Source organism: Diadema antillarum, unplaced genomic scaffold (assembly GCF_040938485.1).
Source record: "Diadema antillarum isolate AM-2024a unplaced genomic scaffold, OU_Dant_1.0 scf00000028, whole genome shotgun sequence".
NCBI classification, from domain to species: domain Eukaryota; kingdom Metazoa; phylum Echinodermata; class Echinoidea; order Diadematoida; family Diadematidae; genus Diadema; species Diadema antillarum.
Genome location: NW_027270917.1, coordinates 6,159,948 through 6,181,206, shown reverse-complemented (window position 1 = coordinate 6,181,206; position 21,259 = coordinate 6,159,948). Strand labels below are relative to the sequence as shown.

Sequence of the window (21,259 nt, the reverse complement as noted above, 5' to 3'; positions counted from 1 at the left end):
TTTGTGTGATTTTGAAGATATTACATGCATTTATTCATTTACAAGTGTTGTTAAGTCAAATAAGTGCTACATGTTGTACATCTTTAAACTTACATTTTTTTTAAAAGTCTTGATTTCACAGCTGTGATTTACACTATGTGTTTGGTTTGATTTCTTTATGTCTTGTCTTTTTTGTAGTGAACCATTATGTTGTGACATTGCTTTGCAAATGTGTAAACTGCACACTGTGTAAACACAAGAGTCGCTTTGTTGCACAACTTAGAAAGTTGTTTGGGAGAGCCCAGACTTGGTATACACTGTAGTTGCACAGCCACAACTGTGTACTAGTATTCATGAAGCTGCAGTACAAATTATCTGATTCCAGAAGCACAGCACTTACTTCAGAAGAAAGTACGGTAAAGTCAAATTGCTCTAGTAATGGAGTGGAAAGGGAAGTTTGGTATTCTCATGAAAGGGAAATAGCCCTGTGTGCTCAGGGCGGACGGAAATCTGGCAAAGCGCACACTTTGCTGCTGAGTGTAGGATCTACATTAAATTAATCATGTTACGATTTTCACGTAAAATATCCCACATCTCACACACACATATATACAGGACAGAAATATGCAAGCTATACTTACTAGTAGTAGTACATGCATATGATATAACCCTAAAGTAAAAAGACTTTGAGTCTGGGTATGTTTTAATTCTAAAGTACTGTTAGTGTATAAGATACGATTTATTGTGTTCAAAGGTATTCTTTAAATGTTAGAACAGAAATGAAAACTATGTAACAAGTCATAGAATATCTTCGTATAAGAATTTGTTTCACTGGAAAATCATTCAGTAGTTTGCATTGAATTTGCCCCAAAAATGATAGCCTGTGCAACTTAGTGTTACTGTTACATTGTATGCAATGTTACAATTTATGTACTGTCTAGTTTATAACTGTGCTGCATATATGGCGTGGACAATGTATCATGGAATTCCAGTGTTCAAAAATTGATAATCATGGATTCCATCAAATTCTGGCATTTAATAATGATGACAAATTATTCAGAATGTACTGAATAATTAACATACCTAAAGAAAGAGAGAGAAAACTTACTGGTAACTGTTATCCAGTCTTTTGCTAGTTTGCATACAATGAAGTGAGTGTCCCACTCTACTGTATCTGAGTGTACATTGTAATAAATCTAAATCATGAACTACAACACTGAAATCATCAACTGTTCTTTTTTTTTCTCTTTCTCCTACTCTCTTTCATTTTTTTTTTTCAGAAGAGACAAGTGAATATTTCCCATTGATATACAGTGAATACACCCTTTCTTCTTTTTTTTGTCTTCATTTTAATTTGAAAAGTGTTTCTGCTTCTATTTTCTGTCTATAGGTCAGACCTGAGCAGCATGCATTTTAAATCATAGAGGTCTAGGTGAGGGAGACTGTGCTGTCGTACCTGAACGGGCCGCATTCTCGCACTAGACATAGTGTCCTCACACAGTGCAACCAAGAATGCTGGCCTTGCTTCTGCTCTGCCTGGCCTGGTTGCCATTAAACACTGGCCAGTCAACACCCTTACCAGCCTCAGTGACACTGACGACCACAGTTGCATCATCGTCATCATCATCAGCAGCAATAGACGCTTCATCCTCTCCGCATCTCAGAACTGTGGCAAGTGATGTATCGACCACCCTAGGTACAACAGAGAGAGGTGAGAGAGACAGCTTTGATGAGATGTTTTGACTAGCCACAGGAGAATTTACTCCTTTGACTTTAATTCATCAGAATGTACACTAATTTTCTCATACGAAATCACAGTAGTTTGACATTGTAGTTTCCTCTTGCCTGTACTTTGTGAGTCATTTCATTATATTACAATGTATGTTATATTATGCAGTAATGAGATTCTAAGTGTCACTTCACTGAACAATATTTCCTTTGCAAACCCAAGCTGTTATGGTTATGGTAGGGGAGAGCGGGGAGAAGTGGGACATTATTTCAAGTTCGCCGATTTTCTTCTTATATCTTTTTATAGAAGAGATGATTACACTTCCTTTCGGGCTTGCATGAAGGTTCATATGGTAGGTAACATAAAGAGCTATAAACTGGGGGTGGCACTGTTTTCAATTTTCTGCAGTTAATAAAAAGAAAAAACCTTATTTTGGGGGAGAAGTTGACCCACCCGTGGGTCAAGTGGGACAACGGCAAGGGAGAAATGGGACGGTGTTTGTAAAGTGTGACATCCTATAGAAATGTCGGAAATGCCAAAGTTGGAAGGCGTAATGAAACATTGGTAATGAAAACAGTCAAACATGCTTTAAAATGATCTTTATTTTAACAAAACAAGTTTGAACAACATGTTTGAAAATCTGAACTGTTTTACATGTAATGCTATTATTAAGGACAAATGGGACACGTTGTCCCAACTGTCCCTCACATGGCATATACATGAATATGTACGACTGCTCAGTAACCACGCAGGCATTTGTCAAAAACAAGTTATATTAGTTGCATATCAATAAGGCTCACCACCAGCTTCAATTGTGTCCTTGAAATCATGAATACAAAGACAACAGGTTAATTAGCCTGATTTCAAAAAAATGTCATATTTTGGGGAAAATTTTCAATAGCAATTTATACATACTTAGAATTTGCCGAGCTGTATGGCTTTCTTAGTGTGATGTATGGTTGCTAGGGGCTTATTGTAGATATAAGCCAATCGCTGATTGGTTGAACAGTTTTTGATTCAGAGAACGTGTCCCACTTGACCCGCGTCCCAACTCACCCCGCTCTCCCCTATTGGTTTATTAAAAATTCATTTGCAGCCATGGAGATGGCTGAATTGCAGAATTTTGTATATATTTTTCATTTCATAATGACATACATAATCATACAATTATTCTTTGATTAAAGGCATAATTTACCATTTGCAGTTGAAACAAAAATCCCAGAAAAAGTGCTTTAAAATAGTTCTAAAATGTGAATTAACAGAGTAGGGATAGAAACAACCACTGTAAAATTTGAATTGGTGAAATAGATGTTGTTTATTGCTAAATTATATACAAAATGTGAACAATAGGTTTGATAAAACTGATTCTACACTAAACCATCTACAGTTACGTTTTATTGAGAAAAATACAGATATCTCCTTATATTTTAGGCTTTATCACGAAAATCTTATATGATAGGATGTTTTGTGGTACAACAAACCTAAACATATGCATTAAATGTCATATCTTGAAATTGTTTTAAATCACTGTTCCCAAAGGTAAACAGGACCTTTAAAATGTAAAACTACACAATCAGTATAAAGAAAGGACACCCAATGACAAAAATTTCAAAATTAATTAGATACACTTGTACATACACATTGAAAGAACTGCAATGGAAAATTAAACATACATCTTCATTTCACAATCATAATGCACACACAAGCTTATTAACAAAAATATATCAAATTCACAAATCATTATCGGCCCCCTACAGTGTACTTCTCTAGCAACTAAAGTGACTATTACATTTGGGATTAAAGAGTGCAGTGCTAAGTGACTTTTAATCATCGGAAGCGCACTAATTTTCTTCTTTGAAATCACAGTAGTCTGGCATTGTAATTTCCTTATATATACAGGTGTAGGGTACTTTGTGAGTCATACCTCTATATCCAATAATGAGATTGTAAGGGTCACTTCATTGAACAATATTTGCCTTGCAAACCGAAGCTGTTATATCTAAAGTGATTACATACTTGTACCATTTGTGAATAAAGAGTGCAGTGCTAAGTGGCTCTAATCAGAGGAATAGACACCAATTTCCTGGTAAAAAATCACTGGAGTTTGGCGTTGTAATATCCTGGTTTAGAGTGCTTATGAGTTATACACATGTAGCGCGCTGTCCAGTAATGAGATTCAAGGTTTTACTTCCAGAAACTATATCTCCTTTGAAATCGCAAGCTGCACATTATGCATGTGCTGTATATATATTTAATAACTACTGTGACGTCAACACAAAAAGGGACAGGAGAAAAGACAAAGAAATAAATGTTGGTATCTCTAAGAGAAACAGAGCCAGATGGTCAACCCTCCCTTTGTGCAGGTTAAAGCTTGTATGATTTCCAAGTACTGGAACAGAAAGAAACAAAATTAGATCATGTCAACAAACAGTTTTATTCTACAACAACAACAACAACACCAAACAACAACAACAATTAAACAACAACAACAGCAGAGATTGCAAAGTGCATTATTTTCTGGGACTACGTACTCTAATGACCATCAAGATGACATTTAATCTCTATAATATGCTTCCTTTGATGGCTGCCAGCACTGTGGCATAGAATTACATCGGACCTGCCTGTCAAGAGGGAATGGTCAATTAAATGTCCTCAGCTGTCCTTAGACCATTTTACATGGTCATTATTTGTAGGCCAGTCTGGACAGCTAGAGGTCCCTTGCAGAGAAATGATTATACTGGTCATATAGTGGCAGTGAAAATGATGAGTGATACTGTATTCTTGCTGGATATTCATAGCATGCTTGGTGATCTGTGAGCATTCAGTGATATTGTCAAAGAACACCTCACCTTGCGATGATAAACTGCAGCCTACAGCGTAGGTCATGATATACAACATACATGTAACACACATTTTTTTTTTTTACATACAAAGTCTCAAATAAACACATTAACTATAAATGTTTGGTATATAAATTGTTTTGTTTTTGTGTATGTACAATGTATACATGTATTCACTCAGAATTGGCATCACAGCCTTTGATATCAAATGAAAATAAAAATGAAATCAATGTTTTATCCTTGCTCAATGTCAAATAGTATTATTGTTGCTGTCCAGTGGAAATGTAACTACAAATTGTCAATATAACATTAGTCCATCTGATCATTAATACAATTATTCCACAAAATTTGCATGAAAGAAGTGTTATCAGTCTTTGTTAAGGTATGATGTTCCTGATCCCATTCAATTTACCGTGACTGAGATTCTTCATGCAATTAAATATTTCTTTAATACAAGCAATTGTGACAGTTGACTACTATAAAGTGGAAATTTTTGCATGGTGATCTTTTGCACTTCCCTGGATATGCAGAATTTTGCAATTTGTTACTTCTGCAGAATAAAAAACACTAAATAGTTTTTAAAAACATTTGTATAACAAGCAAAAAATATGTGTGCATGCTTTAATTTTTGCCCATGTTTCTGGTCGTGTGAATTGCCAAAAAGAAAATTAAAAATCCACACTGAAAATTCCACTTCAATTTATACTGTACATTGTGAGGACACAATTCCCACTAACACCCAGCAGTACCATGGTCTCTGAGTGTGTGGTCATGGAGCTCTTGTACCATAATTATTACCTTCTTGACAGTATAATAGACAGATGTATGTGCATCCTTTGCCAAGTTGAAAATTTAAGAAGTAAAATGTAGAGATATTGTGTCAACTTCCTCGACTCATAATCACAGCACCGGCGATCAGGGAATACCAGTTGAGACTGGTTGGACTCAATGTCACCCACGAGGGCCTCCTCCAGGTTTACATGAATGGTGTGTGGGGATGGGTATTCGGCCCAACAGACAGCTACCGCGGCACGGTTGCAAAAGTGGTCTGTAAGCAGATGGGATATGAAGGGTCCAGTAATATCAGGTGAGTGGAAAGGAAAAAAGCTGCCTTTGCAAACCTGAGATGAAATGATATGTGTTCATGTTAAAATGATTTGAAGGGCCCCTGAAATCCAAATGCATGTTGATTTGTGTTGATTTATGACAACCCTCAACATCACTTGTGCGGTGAAACGAATATCTAGAAACATTCCATATATTTTTAACGATTTTTGTCTTCAGATTACTTGGGAATGCCCACAAAAAATCCTTCCAAACCAATATTCCTCTTGTGACCTCATCTGTCAATCATTTCTTAAGTACTGAAATGTTTAAAAAAAGACGTTGGAATGCACCTTCCCTTCGACTCAGCAGAACTTGCATGTTTCTGTGATATCAGTGTAACTTACAAAAGACATGGTTTTTTTGCGCAAAAGCAGATATTCATGTACATTCCCCCAATGACCCGTTTTCTATGCACATCCAATATATACACCCATTTTTTGCATCGCTGACAATCTCCCCTAAATTGTATTGATGGTACAGTTACAAAATATGGACTGGCCTTGAGGGGGATACGACATTTATTGCCCAAACTAGAATTGTATTGCCCGAGATGTATGGGAATTTGCCTTCATCATAAAACCTCTTCATGAGAAACTCTCATCAACAGCAAATCAAAATACCAACTCTTATTCAGGTAATGATAATCAATCTTCACACACTACGCCATCTTTTTCCTCCTGTGAAGTAGTCCGCAGGCCCAGATCACTGATACGGCATTGAAAAACATTGTCAAAGCCTTAAAGGAATAAAAAATTTCCTCTTTGGAGCGAATTTTTCTTAACATACCTCATTTTCAGACGTATACTCGCCCTATAGATTGTTTTATATATTATATAGGTGTGTGACATTGTATGACCTAATTAATAGAGATTTGTGTAATCACTGCAGGGTGAGTGTGGATGAGAGCGTCGAACTTGCCACAGACACTCTGCAGATGTCCCAGGTGAACTGCTCCGGGGACGAGTTTCGTCTGGTAGACTGCGGCCATGTCAGTCACACAGATACACAGATCGTTCGTGGGGCCAAGGCTCACTACATAGCAATGGGCTGCGACGACAAGCCTCTATCTCGCCCCATCATCCAAGGTGAATCAGTGTGGAATTACTCCATACTTCGGTTAACCTGTTGCACACTGTACTCGGAAATGTCCATAGACTTAATATGCAGGCCACCAGGTTCCCACATGGAATGGGTTAAGTGGGTATGTGATTTATGCTGGAGACTCGTTAGCACCCTGGTGGCAGCTGGCGTCTCTCCTGGAATGGAGCCAAGTCTCCAGGGAGTCACGAGAGAATCAAACATTTTCAATTTTTTTGAGACTCCTACAGTCTCTAGCTGGTCACAGAGTCATCTCCAATAGTGGCAGCTAAGTCGCGAGACTAATATTATTCGTGAAGTCTCGGAGGCTTCTTCGCAACTTTGCTTTTACTATTATATTGCCTTGCGTATTGAAAAACAAAGAGAAGCCTACAACACGATATGTCTCTGTCATGAAGCGTCATCCAAGACATGTTTTCAGGTTGTCCCTTGTCCATTGTTGACTTTGTGGACTTTGTAAGTTAAGAACAGTTTGAATTATCCAAATGAAACTTGGCAGATATCTATGCATGAGTGGACAAAGCTGCGCTCATCTACTAATGGGTGCACATGCTCAAGGTCAGATGTCATAAGGTTATAAAAGTCAAGTTCTAAAATGTCACTATTCCACACATACGCTATCTCTGTAATGCCTGAAGGTATTTTCATGAAACATAGTGTATGCATGTATTACCAGATAGTGATTCGCCTGGAAAGATTTTAGGCAATGGGGTCAAAGGTCAAGTGAAAATGCTAAAATTCAAAAATGGCTCAAGGTATCTTCATAACACTTGGTACATATTGCCCGACAATGATTCGCCGTGAAGTTTTGGATCATCTGGTCAAGGATCAAAGATCAGGTCAAAGTACTAAAAGTACACTACAACTGTATCAAATTTTGAAAGCTGGAAATAACTGAATGTATCCTCTAAACTTGTTATATATGCATTATTTGACAATGATTCTGTAGGGAAAGATTTGGGCCATGGGGTCAAAAGTCAAGTGAAAATGCTCAGACTTTCACTATTTTTCTCCCATATTTTGAAATTAGCACCAAGAATGGTCATGAAAATTGGTGTCCTTACTGGCAAGACACTTTGTAGACCGATTCAGAGAATAAGAAGATTTAGAGACATTGGAGGCATACCAGTCAGCATAGTGTCATTTCTCGTTGTAATACCCCGGTAAAGTGACATGAACAAGCTCGATGTTTAACCCTATTTTAATTGGGCTATTTGAGACCAAGTTTTTACTTTTTTTATGTATGACCATATAATCTTGTAGTTGACATCCAGCTGTAGGTCCAGGCAAAATTTTACGGCAATCGCGTGATCGGCTGCCAAGATCTGAAGGGGGGTCAAATTGAACCCCCCAGTTAGAATAGGGTTAAGAAGCAGAGCAAGATGACCAGGTATGGTTTGGTTCTTGCCACACATTCTGTAATAATTTCACTCTCTTTGTCTGGAATGTACTGAAGGATTTCAAGAAACTGATGTATGATGCAATTTGCAAAAAGTCGTGGCTCACTTTTGTATCGTATCTGCACAGTGTCATTGTCGGATGGAAATACCACGTCGGGCTGGCTTCAGGTAGAACATGTCACCTACGGCCGTGTGGATGTGTGTTCCTACACACAAGATATCAGCATGGCTCATGTGATCTGCCGGCAGCTGGGTCTGACGTACGCCTTGGGCTGGATGGAGCCCCCCACGATCACGGCCATCCCCCAAAAGACCCAGTATGTCCTCTACTCGGCCGACTGCTTCGGCCACGAGCACTCCCTGGCCGATTGTGACGTGAAGATCCGCCAAGCCCGTGCCTGCCAAGACTCCGGCGTGGGTCTGAGGCTAAGCTGCAGCACAGAACCCTCCGTTCCATTTGGTATGTAATCTAGGCATCATTCTTTGAGCAGTGTTGACTGCATTTGTGACAACTCCAATTATAATGACGTCCAATTTTTGACACTGTTTACAGTCACTTCTGTAGAATGGGTGGAGAAAATTATGCGAGCTCATTGGTCGAGAACTGTGTGGTGATTTTTAGTGGCCGTGCATTGCCTCACTTCTATAGCCACTGCAAACATATCATTGCGTACTGATAGCGAGACTTCGAGCACTAAAGCAAGGGGTTGTGCACTCAGTATAAGACGCCTATAGGTTAGCTACCATACAATGTATACATTCAGTAAATTTACCATACATCCAGGATTCCTGGGTGCATGGCTGGAAATGCCAGATGAATGGTTTGCATCTATGTTTAATAGACCAAATGAAAATGTATCCAGTACATTTATTACCATCAGGTTGCATGATCAAGAAATTGATATCTGGCAAAAAAAAAGTTGTCCCCTGTTCAATAAAACAGATGATGCACATGTCTTTCAATATGTCAGAGGGAATACATTTTGTGGTACTAGTAACTATGGAATTTAGCCTAAACCATGACCACTTGGCTTTGCCTCTGTAGTTATACCTTATGCACACAATTCCTACTGATGCACTCAGACCTGTCCATCTTTTGTATAATATTTATGATATGTTGTCATGTGCACACTCTTGTGAGATGATGTAAAGCATTGAGAATCCTTTAAGTGTTACGTCGAGTGAACTTGTTGCCAACTGTACCTGCGTTGCTCATTTTATAGAGATCTGGACAATCATTACTGCTTGTGGTGATTTGTTTGTTTTTGTTGTTTTTTGTATTGTTAATATTTTCACTGTTTTTTTTTTTCTAGGCTGGTATTGATTCAGTAGAACTTGACATTTTCAAATTCTATTATGACAGTTATTAGTGTTATAATCAGTATTATTACCTCCGCCAAGGGAGGAGGTTATGTTTTCATTACCGTTTGTTTGTTTGTTTGTTTGTTTGTTTGTCTATGTGCTAAATAACTCAAAAAGTTGTGCACGGATTTAGATGAAACTTGCAGGAAAGTTTGAGAATGACACAAGGAACAGATGATGGAATTTTGGTAGTGATCTGGAAATTTTTATGGATTTATGAAGGATTTTCGATATTTTGGCAGGTAGGGTCAATGAGCTTGGGAGTTCAAGCTGCACATTTTTCAGGTTCTCATACGCTTTGTGAATACTAAATTGCATGCTCTAGTTTCTGCTAGGGCGATGCGCACTGCACAGCTGAGAGTTTATGATGTAACAAAGGCTTCTATCCTGGGAAATCAGGCGATATTTCAGCATGCATATGTTTGGGTGGAAATAACTGATCTCTATGGAAGAGCAAGATCATGGGTGGAAAGTAGCTGCTGGTAGTGGTCTGCACTCTCAGAGTGCTTTTCTAGTTATCATCATTATCATGATCATCATCTTTGCTGTCACAAAAAGTAGCAGCAGAAAGAAGGAGGAGGAGAAGTAGCACTAGAAGTACATGTACCTAGCTATCAAGTGCTTTCACTCAAAAATAATCCCTACCTTTTGGTTATCATTTTGGGTTATCAAGACAAAAGCAACAGTAATTGAGGCAGTCATGTGTATGTTATCTGGTCAAGACAGCACTCATTTTCCCAATGGGGGTCTACCGGTATGTAGCTCTATCTAAATTTTTGTGCTAAAGTGATGCCTTTAGATTCAGTGGACAAAGCTACTACCAATGATTGTGGACCCTTGATTGTCTACATATTATGAATGTTACACAGGCTCACGCATAAGGCTCAGTTACGATGGTCATCTCCAAGTGCTCTACAACAGCATGTGGAACTTCTACCCAGCCGAGAGTGTCTCGGAGTCGTCGCCCTCCTTTGACGTGATCTGTCGCCAGCTGGGTGGGCTGAACGTGGCCAGAGCCAATGTAGTTGTGGTGGATAGTGTGCCGGTTGCGCCCTACGTCTCCCGTTGTCGTGGCTCGGAGAGCAGCCTCGAGGAGTGCCAACACGTCGCCAACAGTCAGCCACGTTCCCAGCAACGCGTCTTATATATCATATGCTCGATGGATACGACACCAAAAGAAGGTGAGGGACAGGGTGAGGGGTTTTCCTCAGAAACTTGTGAAGGAAAGCAGTACTACAAAGACTAGGGAAGTTAACTGGTCATGATATCATGTGCTTGTGATATTACATCTAACCTAATGCTCTTTCCTTGTGCTAGGTTTTCTGTGTTTGTCGCATTGCAACTTGTAATGTACTGATATCATTGCTGTGAGCTGGAATGGTTTGAAGTATGGTAAAAGCTTGTATTTTCACGAGGGGTTTGATTCATCTTACCTGGCGGAGCACAAAATATTACTTAGGCAAAAATGTCCACGTTTACAGTAGCTATTAAGATAAATAAAAACAGCGACTAAAACAGGAAAGCTGCCGCCTGGGCAGTATGAAAACTGAGGAGCACTCACTCATTCCGCTCCAAATTCTCCTGGTGACTACAGGTTCACTGCGACTCGTGAATGGCCAAATACCCAGCGAGGGGCGTGTGGAGATCTACATCGGGTACGAGTGGGGGACCATCTGTGACGACTACTGGAACGATGCCGCTGCCAAAGTGGCATGCCGGCAGCTGGGCTTAGGACTCCACGGCTCCGCCATCGGGAATGCGTACTTCGGGCGGGGCCCCGACCCCATCATGCTGGACGACGTCACTTGCGTGGGCAACGAGGAGAGTATCCTCCAGTGCGGTCACAGGACGCCCAGAGAGCACAATTGCCAGCACAGCGAGGATGCGGGTGTGAGATGCACACAGACAGGACTCACTGAGCCCCCCAGCGCAGGTTTGCTATCGATACACCATTAGAGAAGAGGATGGTGCAGTTTTGGTTTAGATGGGGCTTCAGGTTTCCAAGTTCTTTTGATGGTAATTTTTTTGAGACAATGAGAGACCTCTTATGAAATATGAAAGAGAAAATAATTTTAAGAGGAATTATATTTCATGAAAGTTTATGTGATGAAAATTGGATTTGAAATGGCTGAGGTATCCAAAAGAAGGCAATCTAATGAAAGGTGGGACCCACCGTTTATTAGGATTACTTTGTTTTACTTTGTTTTTTTGATAACTGCAATTTCCAACTGATTTTCATCACATAAAATTTGAATTTCTCTTAGAACTGTATACTCTTTAATATCTCATGAAGTGGTGGTTTCTAATATCTTGCAAAAGATTAAAAGCTGAATCCTCACCTCAACCAATACTTTGCCAGCCCTTTAAAGTCGTGTAGCTTGTTGCAAAAACCGTTTTACATGAAATAACAGGATAAAAATCTTCAAAAGTTCAAAAAATACCCATGTTTTCTCAGGTAGAAAGTTTTATGCAACAGACCTTTGGGTTATTAAAGTTTGCTGCAAAAATAGTCATCTTTTCCTCGCTAAATTGGCAACACTGAATTTTACTGTGCATCAAACATGGGAGAAAGAGTAGATGGAACTGGTTTACTTCTTTGAAAATGCATGACATTTGAAAGAAACTTGTCAGTTTGTGAGAGAAACAGGAGCTGTAGTCCTCTAAGAATGTCTTGCTATAAAGTTTAAAGTATGTTGAAGAGGCTGTTGATAAACCTGCAACTGACATACTTTGTATACAGCACAGAGTATGACCAAAATATGATTCAAATGAAAGAGAAGATTGCGTTTGACCTGATGAGATGCTTACAATGGATGTCCTGTATGAAACTAAGCACCAAGCTGGAAATATGGTTTCTGGCATGAGACAAGTTCAAGTATTGATTTAACAAATTAACCTCCAGTCTTTAGGTATGCTTTAAACTGTTCAGGCAACATCCCTCCCGTGTCCTGATAAAATTACTATTATGTATTGAGCATACATCAATGGGGAGTTTCCATTCAGCCTACAGCAGCAATTTGACTCAGATACTCATCTACAGGCAATGCTGTGCACAGTGAATGTGAACATATATCTGTGGATAGAAACTTACTCTACTTATGTGTACCATTGGAGTTGACTAGCTCTGATACTGACAGTGGATGACAAATGTAGCATTTCACTGATTGTAAATTAAATGTAAAGAAACACTTCCAAGTGGCAGTGCTGACCTTTTTAAGAAGGCTACAAATTTATACATTTTCTTGGTATTGTCTTGGTTTATTTTTGAAAAGATTATTCATTCATGTCAGATTGCTTTGAATATGACATGTTTTAAACTGGTAGGAGAATTGCAGAATGAAGTCTATTAAATCTAAGTGTTTGTATCAATATTCAAAAGAATCTTCTGTATTTGCCATGCAATGCTGATGATTTGATGTGGCCTTTTTGGCATGTTCTTTTATTGGTTTATATCCTTCTGTTTTGTGTTTTCTTCATTGGTATACAGCATATATCCTCTTCGTTTGTGTGGTCTTACATTGGTGTGATCATTTATGTCCTTTTGTCTTGTCAGTTTTTGCATTGGATATCTTTTACGTTTTGATTTCTGACAACTCAGAGTGGAGTGTTGAGCTGGTTGGAAGCTCTGCTCCACAGTCCGGCACCATCATTGTCTATATCGACGGTCGTCATGGGACCATCTGTGATGACTACTTCGACATCAACGACGGCTTGGTGGTGTGCCACATGCTGGGTTACCCCTATGTGGCTGAAGTCCACGGCAGTGCCCACTTTGGCATTGGCTATGGCGAGATTTTGCTCGACGACTTGAAATGTTCCGGTACAGAGACCAATCTGGCGATGTGCGCGCACAGCGGGGTCGGTCTCCACAATTGCGGTCACCACGAAGATGCTGCGGTCACATGCTCAGATGATCCCATACCAATCGACACATATCCAGATCCAGGTTCCATGCCGTATCCCACATACCCTGCAGGTAACCCCAGTCTTTTCTGAGATGTCCATGGTCTCAGCCAGTTGTACACAAGCAACCACTTCACTTGATTTTGTGAGGATGTGTGAATGTATTTTGTCGTTTTGTAACCGGATATTGGCACCTACAATGTTCATGGTCTACTTGAGTAATAGATAGTTGGCACTGTGTAAACTTGACCTTGGAGACCACTGTATTAAAAGGAATATGGAATAAAATCTTGGCCACATTTTTTCAAGACATATTTTTTTTGTTTTGTTTTTATTATTATTTTTTTTGACTGCTCAACTTTTTCTTTGCCACGGAAATTTGACAGCGTGTACAACACTATAGGTTTTTATGTGTCGATCGGTACCCAAAGTACATGAAGGGTTAAGTGGGATTAGACATTTGTTAAAGGAGAAAATTCTCGTCCTATATTCCTAGAAAATAGAAATGCAAATGAAAGCGAAAGATCACATTCTACCTTATGATTTTTTAGTTCTATTCAAACAATGATTAGTACAAATAAAAACAAAAAATATTTCATATGAGGTTTTTCTCATTATCTCTAAAAGAGTTGGAAACCTGAAGCCTCATCTCGACCGAAACTATACCGTCAGTTTAAGGGACTGGGTGAAGACTAGACTGATAGATCTGCCTCTCTATTAGCGGAAAAATGAGCAAAGAAAATGGAATCCATTGGAAATCTGCCTCTTGTTAACTGTATGGTCTGTAACACAGTCGGCCCATCACAACAGACGGATATCTTCCATTCACTCTGCTGTGGGGGCTGTGTGATCTATCTGCGCAAGAGTTCAGCTGTTTGAACGTGACTGGTGTGTCTTGTAGGAGAGTTCAGAGTCTATTTCACACGATAAAAGCACACAAAATGATGTGTAAGAGGAATAAATCATGAAATTGGTGAACTTCACTCATTCCTTGGGCATGTGCAAGAGTGCATGCCAGGTTTTGTGATCTTCAATTCAATTCAATTCAATTCAATTCATTTATTTTCATTCTTCTTCTTTTTTCTTTTTCAACAAAAACATAACACAAGATAAATCAGGTTTTACATCATAAACAAAGAACATTTGTCTTAATTAATAAATGGTATCAATAAACATAGGAGCGCATACTGGCAAAAAAAAATAATACAAACTCATGCTTCAGTTGAAAAAAAAAGGAAGAAAGAATAGAGAGGTCCACTAAAAAGCAAAGCTTGTAGATTGTGAACCACTCATAAAACCTATAAATTTACTTATTTACAAACACTTGTGACGAATATAATATACGACACGACGGGACAAAACAGAAGAAACGCAACAACATGACACAACTTGCCAGAATAGATGAAAAGTATGGAAGGAAAGAAAGAAGAAAAGAGAGAATGAGAGAATACCTACACGCTGAAAAAGGGAAATGGAACAGAGGATGGTAGAGAATGTGCTTCATAGAGTTGGTGCTGCATGCAGCTGAGCAAGGATTGTAATGGCTACTTCTTTACGTAATAATAAATTCAGTGTTTGAATGATTGGTGGGTGGATGATGAACTCTGAGGTTAACAAAAACTATAGCTGTTAATGAAAAAAAAAAAAAACATGTCAGGGAGGATTTAATAAAAAAAAGTTTCAACTTGCGCTTAAAAGAATACAAAGATGGGGAATTTTTTATTTCACAGCTCAGTGAGTTCCAAAATCTAGGACCAGTGTATATAAATGTATTCTGAGCCAATAAAGTTCTCAGGAGGGGTAAATGAAACTCATTAGATTGTCTAGTGGGATAATCATGAAAAGACTGGTTCCGTGGGAACATTGAATTAAAAATACTGGGAAGTGCATTTACATTGTAATTAAACATAAACTGACCAAGTTGAAAAAAATACAAATCTTTAATTTTCAAAATCTCATGTTTAATAAATAATGGCTCTGTATGGGAACGTGGCGGGACGCCACAAATAATACGAATAACCTTTTTTTGTAACAAAAGTAATTTATCTAGTAAGTTTCTTATAACAGAAAAAGGGGAATTTTACCCTATTTCCTATGTGCCATTGTCTGGTAAGTAAGTCCACTCAGCAGAGTGAATGAAAGTTACGAAATGTCTGTTGTGAGAGGTCGACCATGTTACCAACTGTACAGTTAAAGGGATCGTATAGTTTTGGTTGAGACTTAACTTCAGGTTTCTAATGTTTTTTGGTGAGGTAATAAGGAAACTCTTCTGAAATAGGAAAGAGCATGTAATTCCAAGAGGGATTCAATGTTAATTTGATGAAAATTGGCTATTGAATGGCTGAGATATCCAATCCTAATTAAAAGTGGGACCCACCTTTTATTAGGATCGCTTTATTTTACTTTGTTTTTGGATGTCTCGGCCACTCCAAAACCGATTTTCATCTATTGTAAAAGTGGAAATTTTCGCACATTTCGTGCAACCAGAAGATAGTGCGAGAATAAAAGCACGCGAATATTTTTGCGTGCTATATGTTCCAGTAGCTGATGTCTTGATTCTGCGGAATTAAAAACACGCAAAACTCTTCCCCGGCCAAGTGCGAAAAATAAGTCGCACGAAAATATCCACTTTTACAGTAATTGACTTTGAATTCCTCTTGGAATGGTAAGCTGTGTATTCATTCCACAAGTGGTTTCTTGGTATCTCACAAAAAGTTAAAAACCCAATTGTCATCTCCACCAATACAATATTATCCCTTTAAACAAGATGTAACTGAACAAGAGGCAGACTTATTGGTCAGGTAAAGACAATCTTTTTTATTTTTTTTAAGGATTAGTGAAATTTGCTGTTTTTTTTTAATTATTTGTGTTTTGCTTCATGTGTGCATGTGAATACTTCTTACAGGTTAATCAAATGACTATTTGCTCTCAAACTGATTCAAAGTAGCAATTAATATATTTTATGTCCTCTGAGCTAGTCAGTGATGTTCCAGTTCATTGTATGTGCAAGTTGCTATGTCAAGTAGAGGCCCATGTTTTAAGCTTTTTGACTGACACGTTTTGACGGCTCAGTGTTCGATATGTTTTCATCAGGACAGTCACGTAATTGGGACAAAAGTCTTCGGGTCCTTGCAAGTCATCCCAATTGACCAGTGATCACTGCATACAGGAAATGCATTTTTCCTTATTTCTGTAAACAGATCAGAATATTTATGGTAAGGATAAGGAGATAAGCCCTTCACTTCTAGTGTACTTTTTTTGTTGTTGTAAAGATTTGCTTTTTCTTTTCTGTGAAACCAAAACAACAGTGTGGAAATTTGTTGGGGTTTTTATGCATTGCTGGCATTTGACACACAGGAGCCATGCTGAAAAAGTGTATGCTGGCTGTTATCTTGCTTGGCAAAGCTCGAGCCTAGAGCAGGCTACCCAGTGGAAACATTCTGTGCAGATGGCATGGAAAAAGTGATTCCAAGGAATACCTTTAACTACTGGTGACTCATATGGTTTGTACTGTTGCTTTTATGCAATAGAGTTTTGACAGTAGAATAAATTGGGGTATTGCATAAGTATAATATTATGATCCTGTGTGCTTAACCCTTAGATCCTCCTCCACCACCTCTGAGCATGGGCATTGGGTCAGCTGGCATCCTCATTGGCCTTCTGGTAGTCATGTGCGTGGGCTGTATGTTCTGCGCCTGCATCATGCGCCGCATGCGGGGCAGCTCCAGCTTGGAAAACAACAATCGGGAGGTGGCCAACACTTACATCCCTGTGGAGCAGCAGGAGACCAGTGCCAGGTCGGCCACCAGCGTCCCTCCCTCCTACATCGATGTCCTCAGCCACCCTGACGAGTACACGCAGGTCAACGACGAGCCGGATGCTGCTGCCGTACCTCCGCAGTCCCCGCCTCCAACCTCCCCGCCACCATCGTACTCCTGCACATTTTCAGCCGCAGAGAATACCCTCAGGGTCGTGACGATGCCGGGCTCGGAGTCCGAGGGAGAGGCCGAGGTGCACAGGGAAACAATTCCAATTCCACTCTCGCCACCGCCGTCCTACGACGACGCTGCCTTGATTTTCCCCAGCGCCCGTGGTGACGGAACAGCGCCAGCCTTGCCCGATGTTGTGGCTCAGTCTAACCAGGCAGATGAAAGGACTGCTCTGCAAGAAGACACGCAAGAAGGCTACCAAGAAACAGTGACGTGACACCCATCCAATTTCTCCTTCTTTTCTTTCTTCTTTTTTTAAAATCCAACAAGGCTATCAAGAATTTATGAAAGTTATCGTCTCTGTCAAATGTTCTACTGCTTGTCATTATATGCATGTATTACAGACTTAGGTTGATGGCATCTACTGTATCTGTTGTTGATGCCTATTTAGGAGGAACGGTAGCATGTTGTACTTTTGCACTTATGAGATTGTGTGACAGATTTAGCATATAACCAGTATCATGCTCAAAATGTTGAAGACTGGAAAATGAGGGTTTACTATTACCACAAAACCAGAAACGTTTGCAGCATGAAACTTTTGTGACGAATTGGAGCGGACAGCCTTTTTCTTGGCATTAAACTCTTGCACATTTGCCAACCATGAAAAAAATTATGGCTATGTTTCATATCACAGACAAAAAAAAATTACATGCGTTTCACTGTTGCAAATCCTGGCTCCTCATAAAATTTGTTCAAGATTCATGCTCGCAAAATGTCTGGTTTTACATTCCTTTCCAAACTACGTATGCTATTTCAGTCGTTTGTAAGTGAAATGTGTAATGATGATGAATAATAATTATGTCCATGAATGAAGTTACAACAAATCATGTGCAAAAGCAAAAATAAAATATGATTCTAATGTGCTTTTGACAGAGCATTATCAAACCATGGTGCTAGGTACAAAGAGTTGGCAATGACGGAGGTTAAAAGTGTCCCAATATGTTTAGGAAGGTTTGTGATCAGCTGTTTGATTCTGTGTTAATACAATCATGTGGGTAGTTGAATTGAGCTATAGCCACATTCCTCATGCCCGTAGCTTGTGGTCAGTAGACAAAATGAATAAAACGAACTGTAAAATTTGCTCACAGAAAGTCGTATGTGATATATCTAATCGGGATATGTGGAGTTCTTAGTACACATTTCGACACTATACAATGTATGTATAAGTTTCTGCACAGTCTGTCAAAATGTATGGCAAGTGTTAGCTGAAATGGATGTGTACCATGTCATGTAACAGTGTATAGATTATCTTACATTGTGTAACAATGTGTGAAGCTCTGACTATTATATTGCTTGTTGTAGGTTCTTCTTGTGCAATGATGCTTTGAATTAGCAACTTAACTTCACTGTGATGTCCAGAAGACAAAAATATGTACTCTGAGACTGAGTGTACTATTTTGGGATATATGCAAATACTGCAGGAAAGCTGCCTTTGTGCTAAATTCAACTCTATAGGTAGTTCCCTTTATGTATTAAAGGTGAAATGTTGCTTTTGTACTTCAATGCTCCAACAATGGTTTATCCATCTGTGAAACTTAAAGAGTAGTGCGGCGAAAAGTAGTTGTTCCGTTGGAAGCGTCATGAAACAAGAAGCTGTGTGCGTCGGTATTACAAAGTTAGATAGGTGCAATGAAATACTATGCATAATCTACCCATTTGACTGCAGCATTCCTATTCTTTGCCATGTTATCTAGCTTATTTACTTCAGATGTATACTGACTGCAATAATCCTTCAGGCCAGCTACTTTAAATATTCACGATGTTCTAATCTTCTTTGTCTAGTTTGATGTGTCCCTTCTGATGGCTTTAGTGCTGAAGCAAGCCAGGTAAAAAAAAAAAATTAAAGAAATTATTAATAGACACAGTAAACAGGTCACCTTGTTAGCATTTAGTGTTACTTCATCCCACAAAACTGCCTTATTATTATTATTATTATTATTATTATTATTATTATTATTATCATTATTATTATTGTTATTATTATTATTATTATTATTATTGTTGTTGTTGTTGTTGTTGTCGAGAATACTTGTCATGATGCTTTCTTTTTGATCACTGACAGAAAAGAAAACAGGCATGATATTTTGTAGATTTAAATCTGATTTCATTTCTTTTCTCAAGTCTATATCACACATTTTGCTTTTTCTGTGTGTCAAAATCACCTGAAAAATTTTGATTTCCAATTTGAAAAAAAAAACAAAGTCAATATCATCCCTGAGAAAAACAGAAGGCAAAGGAGAAGAGATTGTGAATTATTGAGAAGTCATCTGGTATTTGGTCGTAGTGGAGAAATAGAGCAGCACCTGCAAAGATAAGGTGCATTTGTTGTTGAGGTCACTATTCTTGCCAAAACATTAAAAAAAAGAAAGAAATAAAGCAACTCTCTTTTTCTGCCCTGATGCACACACACTACATGGAATCAGTATTCCTAGATGATGTCAGGAAACTTGATTTTTCTCATCAATGCTGAGGACGGCAGGGTACACTTTGTAATATAGCCTAAACCGCAACCCCAAAAGATGCAATGGTGATGTTAAGAAAGTCTGAGAATATATTTTTGTATGAATGCTTTGCCATGGCTATTGTCACTGCCCATATATTTTGCAGTTTACTGAATGAAGGTGCTTCAGCTCTTGTCAGTGTCAGAGGAATATTGACAAGTTTATTAAAAAAAAAAATGATAGTAGTGGTGGAGTCTCCTATTATGCTGCGTCTGTCACACAGTGACACTCCCTGCACCGATAGATGAGACCTCTTTTTAGAAACTGCCTTATTAGGAAAGAGCCGCAATTGAAAGAAAACTATGGAGTCACTGGCACAAAAAGGTTTCAAGTTCCCTCTTGCAAAGAGGGAATGAGGTCTCCATTCTCTGTTTCACAGGCAATGAGTTCCAGAGAGAACATCTAGACTGGGAAAAAAGGCTCCATTGCCCAAAAGATGATGGGTGCTTTTATGATTATCATTTTTATTTTTTGTCGAATATGTATTTTGATATATGAAATATTTCATCAATGTGTGTAGTTCTAGTGGATGATTTTTCCCCCTTGTATTCCACGATGCAAAATGAGATGAAAAATGAAGGGACAGAAGAAAGGGGACAGCCAGGTGTCATGAATCAGAAATCAACAGAAAAGCACAAACTTTGAAAAACTGGCACTGGTAACAATTCCAAGTCTTTTCAAAAGGAGTTATGAATTGATGTGCTTTTTTTGTCTCAGTAATATGGCATTGGTTTTGAGCGTCAGGAGATTGCAAATGCTGTGCTTTTAAAAACTTGCGAAAGAGCATTATGTAGGTGTTACAGCATGACCTAAATTGACTGTCTTTATTATAGTATGCATTACAGGCATGAAGATACCATAATTTGTTTTCTTTAAAGGCGCATAGTCCCGATAGTGGAGAGGGCGCTGTTGATGATACTGCTGATCACCGTTAGCATTGATATGAAGATTGCCCAAGTTCAGCTGTCATCAAGAGTAAAGTGCGTAGGTGTTGCTAGATAACGTTGCCTTCGTTGTTTGCTCTGGGCATCACGCAGTCTGTAGTAATGGGAGGGTGCGTGCATATGTGCTTCTTATTATGACATCACAAAAGAAGTTTGCCAAAGCTGTCATCCCCCTCAGCCGAATCGTGAGCCAAACTGTGATTGGACCGCTTTCTACATTAGATCGGACTCAGGGAAATGGGTCACAGCGTAAGCGCTGAAGAGGAGTCAATAGCGTAGGTCTCTATAGGAAACTTGTGCCGTGTGCCCGCGTACGCATTTTACTAAACCACAGGGACCAAGTCCCTAGTTTTTCTGCCTTTGCCCAGAATTCACTGGGAAGCTTCTTTAACAGTGAATGTTTCCCC

General features: G+C 38.9%; 2 protein-coding genes across 2 annotated transcripts; both read left to right on the top strand.

Annotated features, from left to right (window-relative positions):
* Positions 1-1,265: 1,265 nt before the first annotated feature.
* Positions 1,266-8,712, top strand: LOC139737004 (scavenger receptor cysteine-rich domain superfamily protein-like). Its single transcript, XM_071647681.1, has 4 exons — positions 1,266-1,690; positions 5,455-5,635; positions 6,544-6,740; positions 8,281-8,712. Exons 1-4 carry the CDS (start codon positions 1,492-1,494, stop codon positions 8,619-8,621), a joined length of 918 nt encoding a protein of 305 aa, XP_071503782.1. The 5' UTR covers positions 1,266-1,491; the 3' UTR covers positions 8,622-8,712.
* Positions 8,713-10,437: 1,725 nt separating this feature from the next.
* On the top strand, positions 10,438-19,306 carry LOC139736206 (neurotrypsin-like). Its single transcript, XM_071646943.1, has 4 exons — positions 10,438-10,696; positions 11,110-11,448; positions 13,114-13,491; positions 17,020-19,306. Exons 1-4 carry the CDS (start codon positions 10,438-10,440, stop codon positions 17,622-17,624), a joined length of 1,581 nt encoding a protein of 526 aa, XP_071503044.1. The 3' UTR covers positions 17,625-19,306.
* The last annotated feature ends 1,953 nt before the right edge of the window (positions 19,307-21,259 follow it).

Excerpts from the sequence above, each read along its gene's own strand:
- LOC139737004 (XM_071647681.1), top strand. The coding sequence starts at position 1,492 with ATGCTGGCCTTGCTTCTGCTCTGCCTGGCCTGGTTGCCATTAAACACT. Across the intron at positions 5,636-6,543 it reads GAAGGGTCCAGTAATATCAG|GGTGAGTGTGGATGAGAGCG; the intron begins GTGAGTGGAAAG and ends TAATCACTGCAG. Across the intron at positions 6,741-8,280 it reads ATCTCGCCCCATCATCCAAG|TGTCATTGTCGGATGGAAAT; the intron begins GTGAATCAGTGT and ends GTATCTGCACAG.
- LOC139736206 (XM_071646943.1), top strand. The coding sequence starts at position 10,438 with ATGTGGAACTTCTACCCAGCCGAGAGTGTCTCGGAGTCGTCGCCCTCC. Across the intron at positions 10,697-11,109 it reads GGATACGACACCAAAAGAAG|GTTCACTGCGACTCGTGAAT; the intron begins GTGAGGGACAGG and ends TGGTGACTACAG. Across the intron at positions 11,449-13,113 it reads CACTGAGCCCCCCAGCGCAG|AGTGGAGTGTTGAGCTGGTT; the intron begins GTTTGCTATCGA and ends CTGACAACTCAG.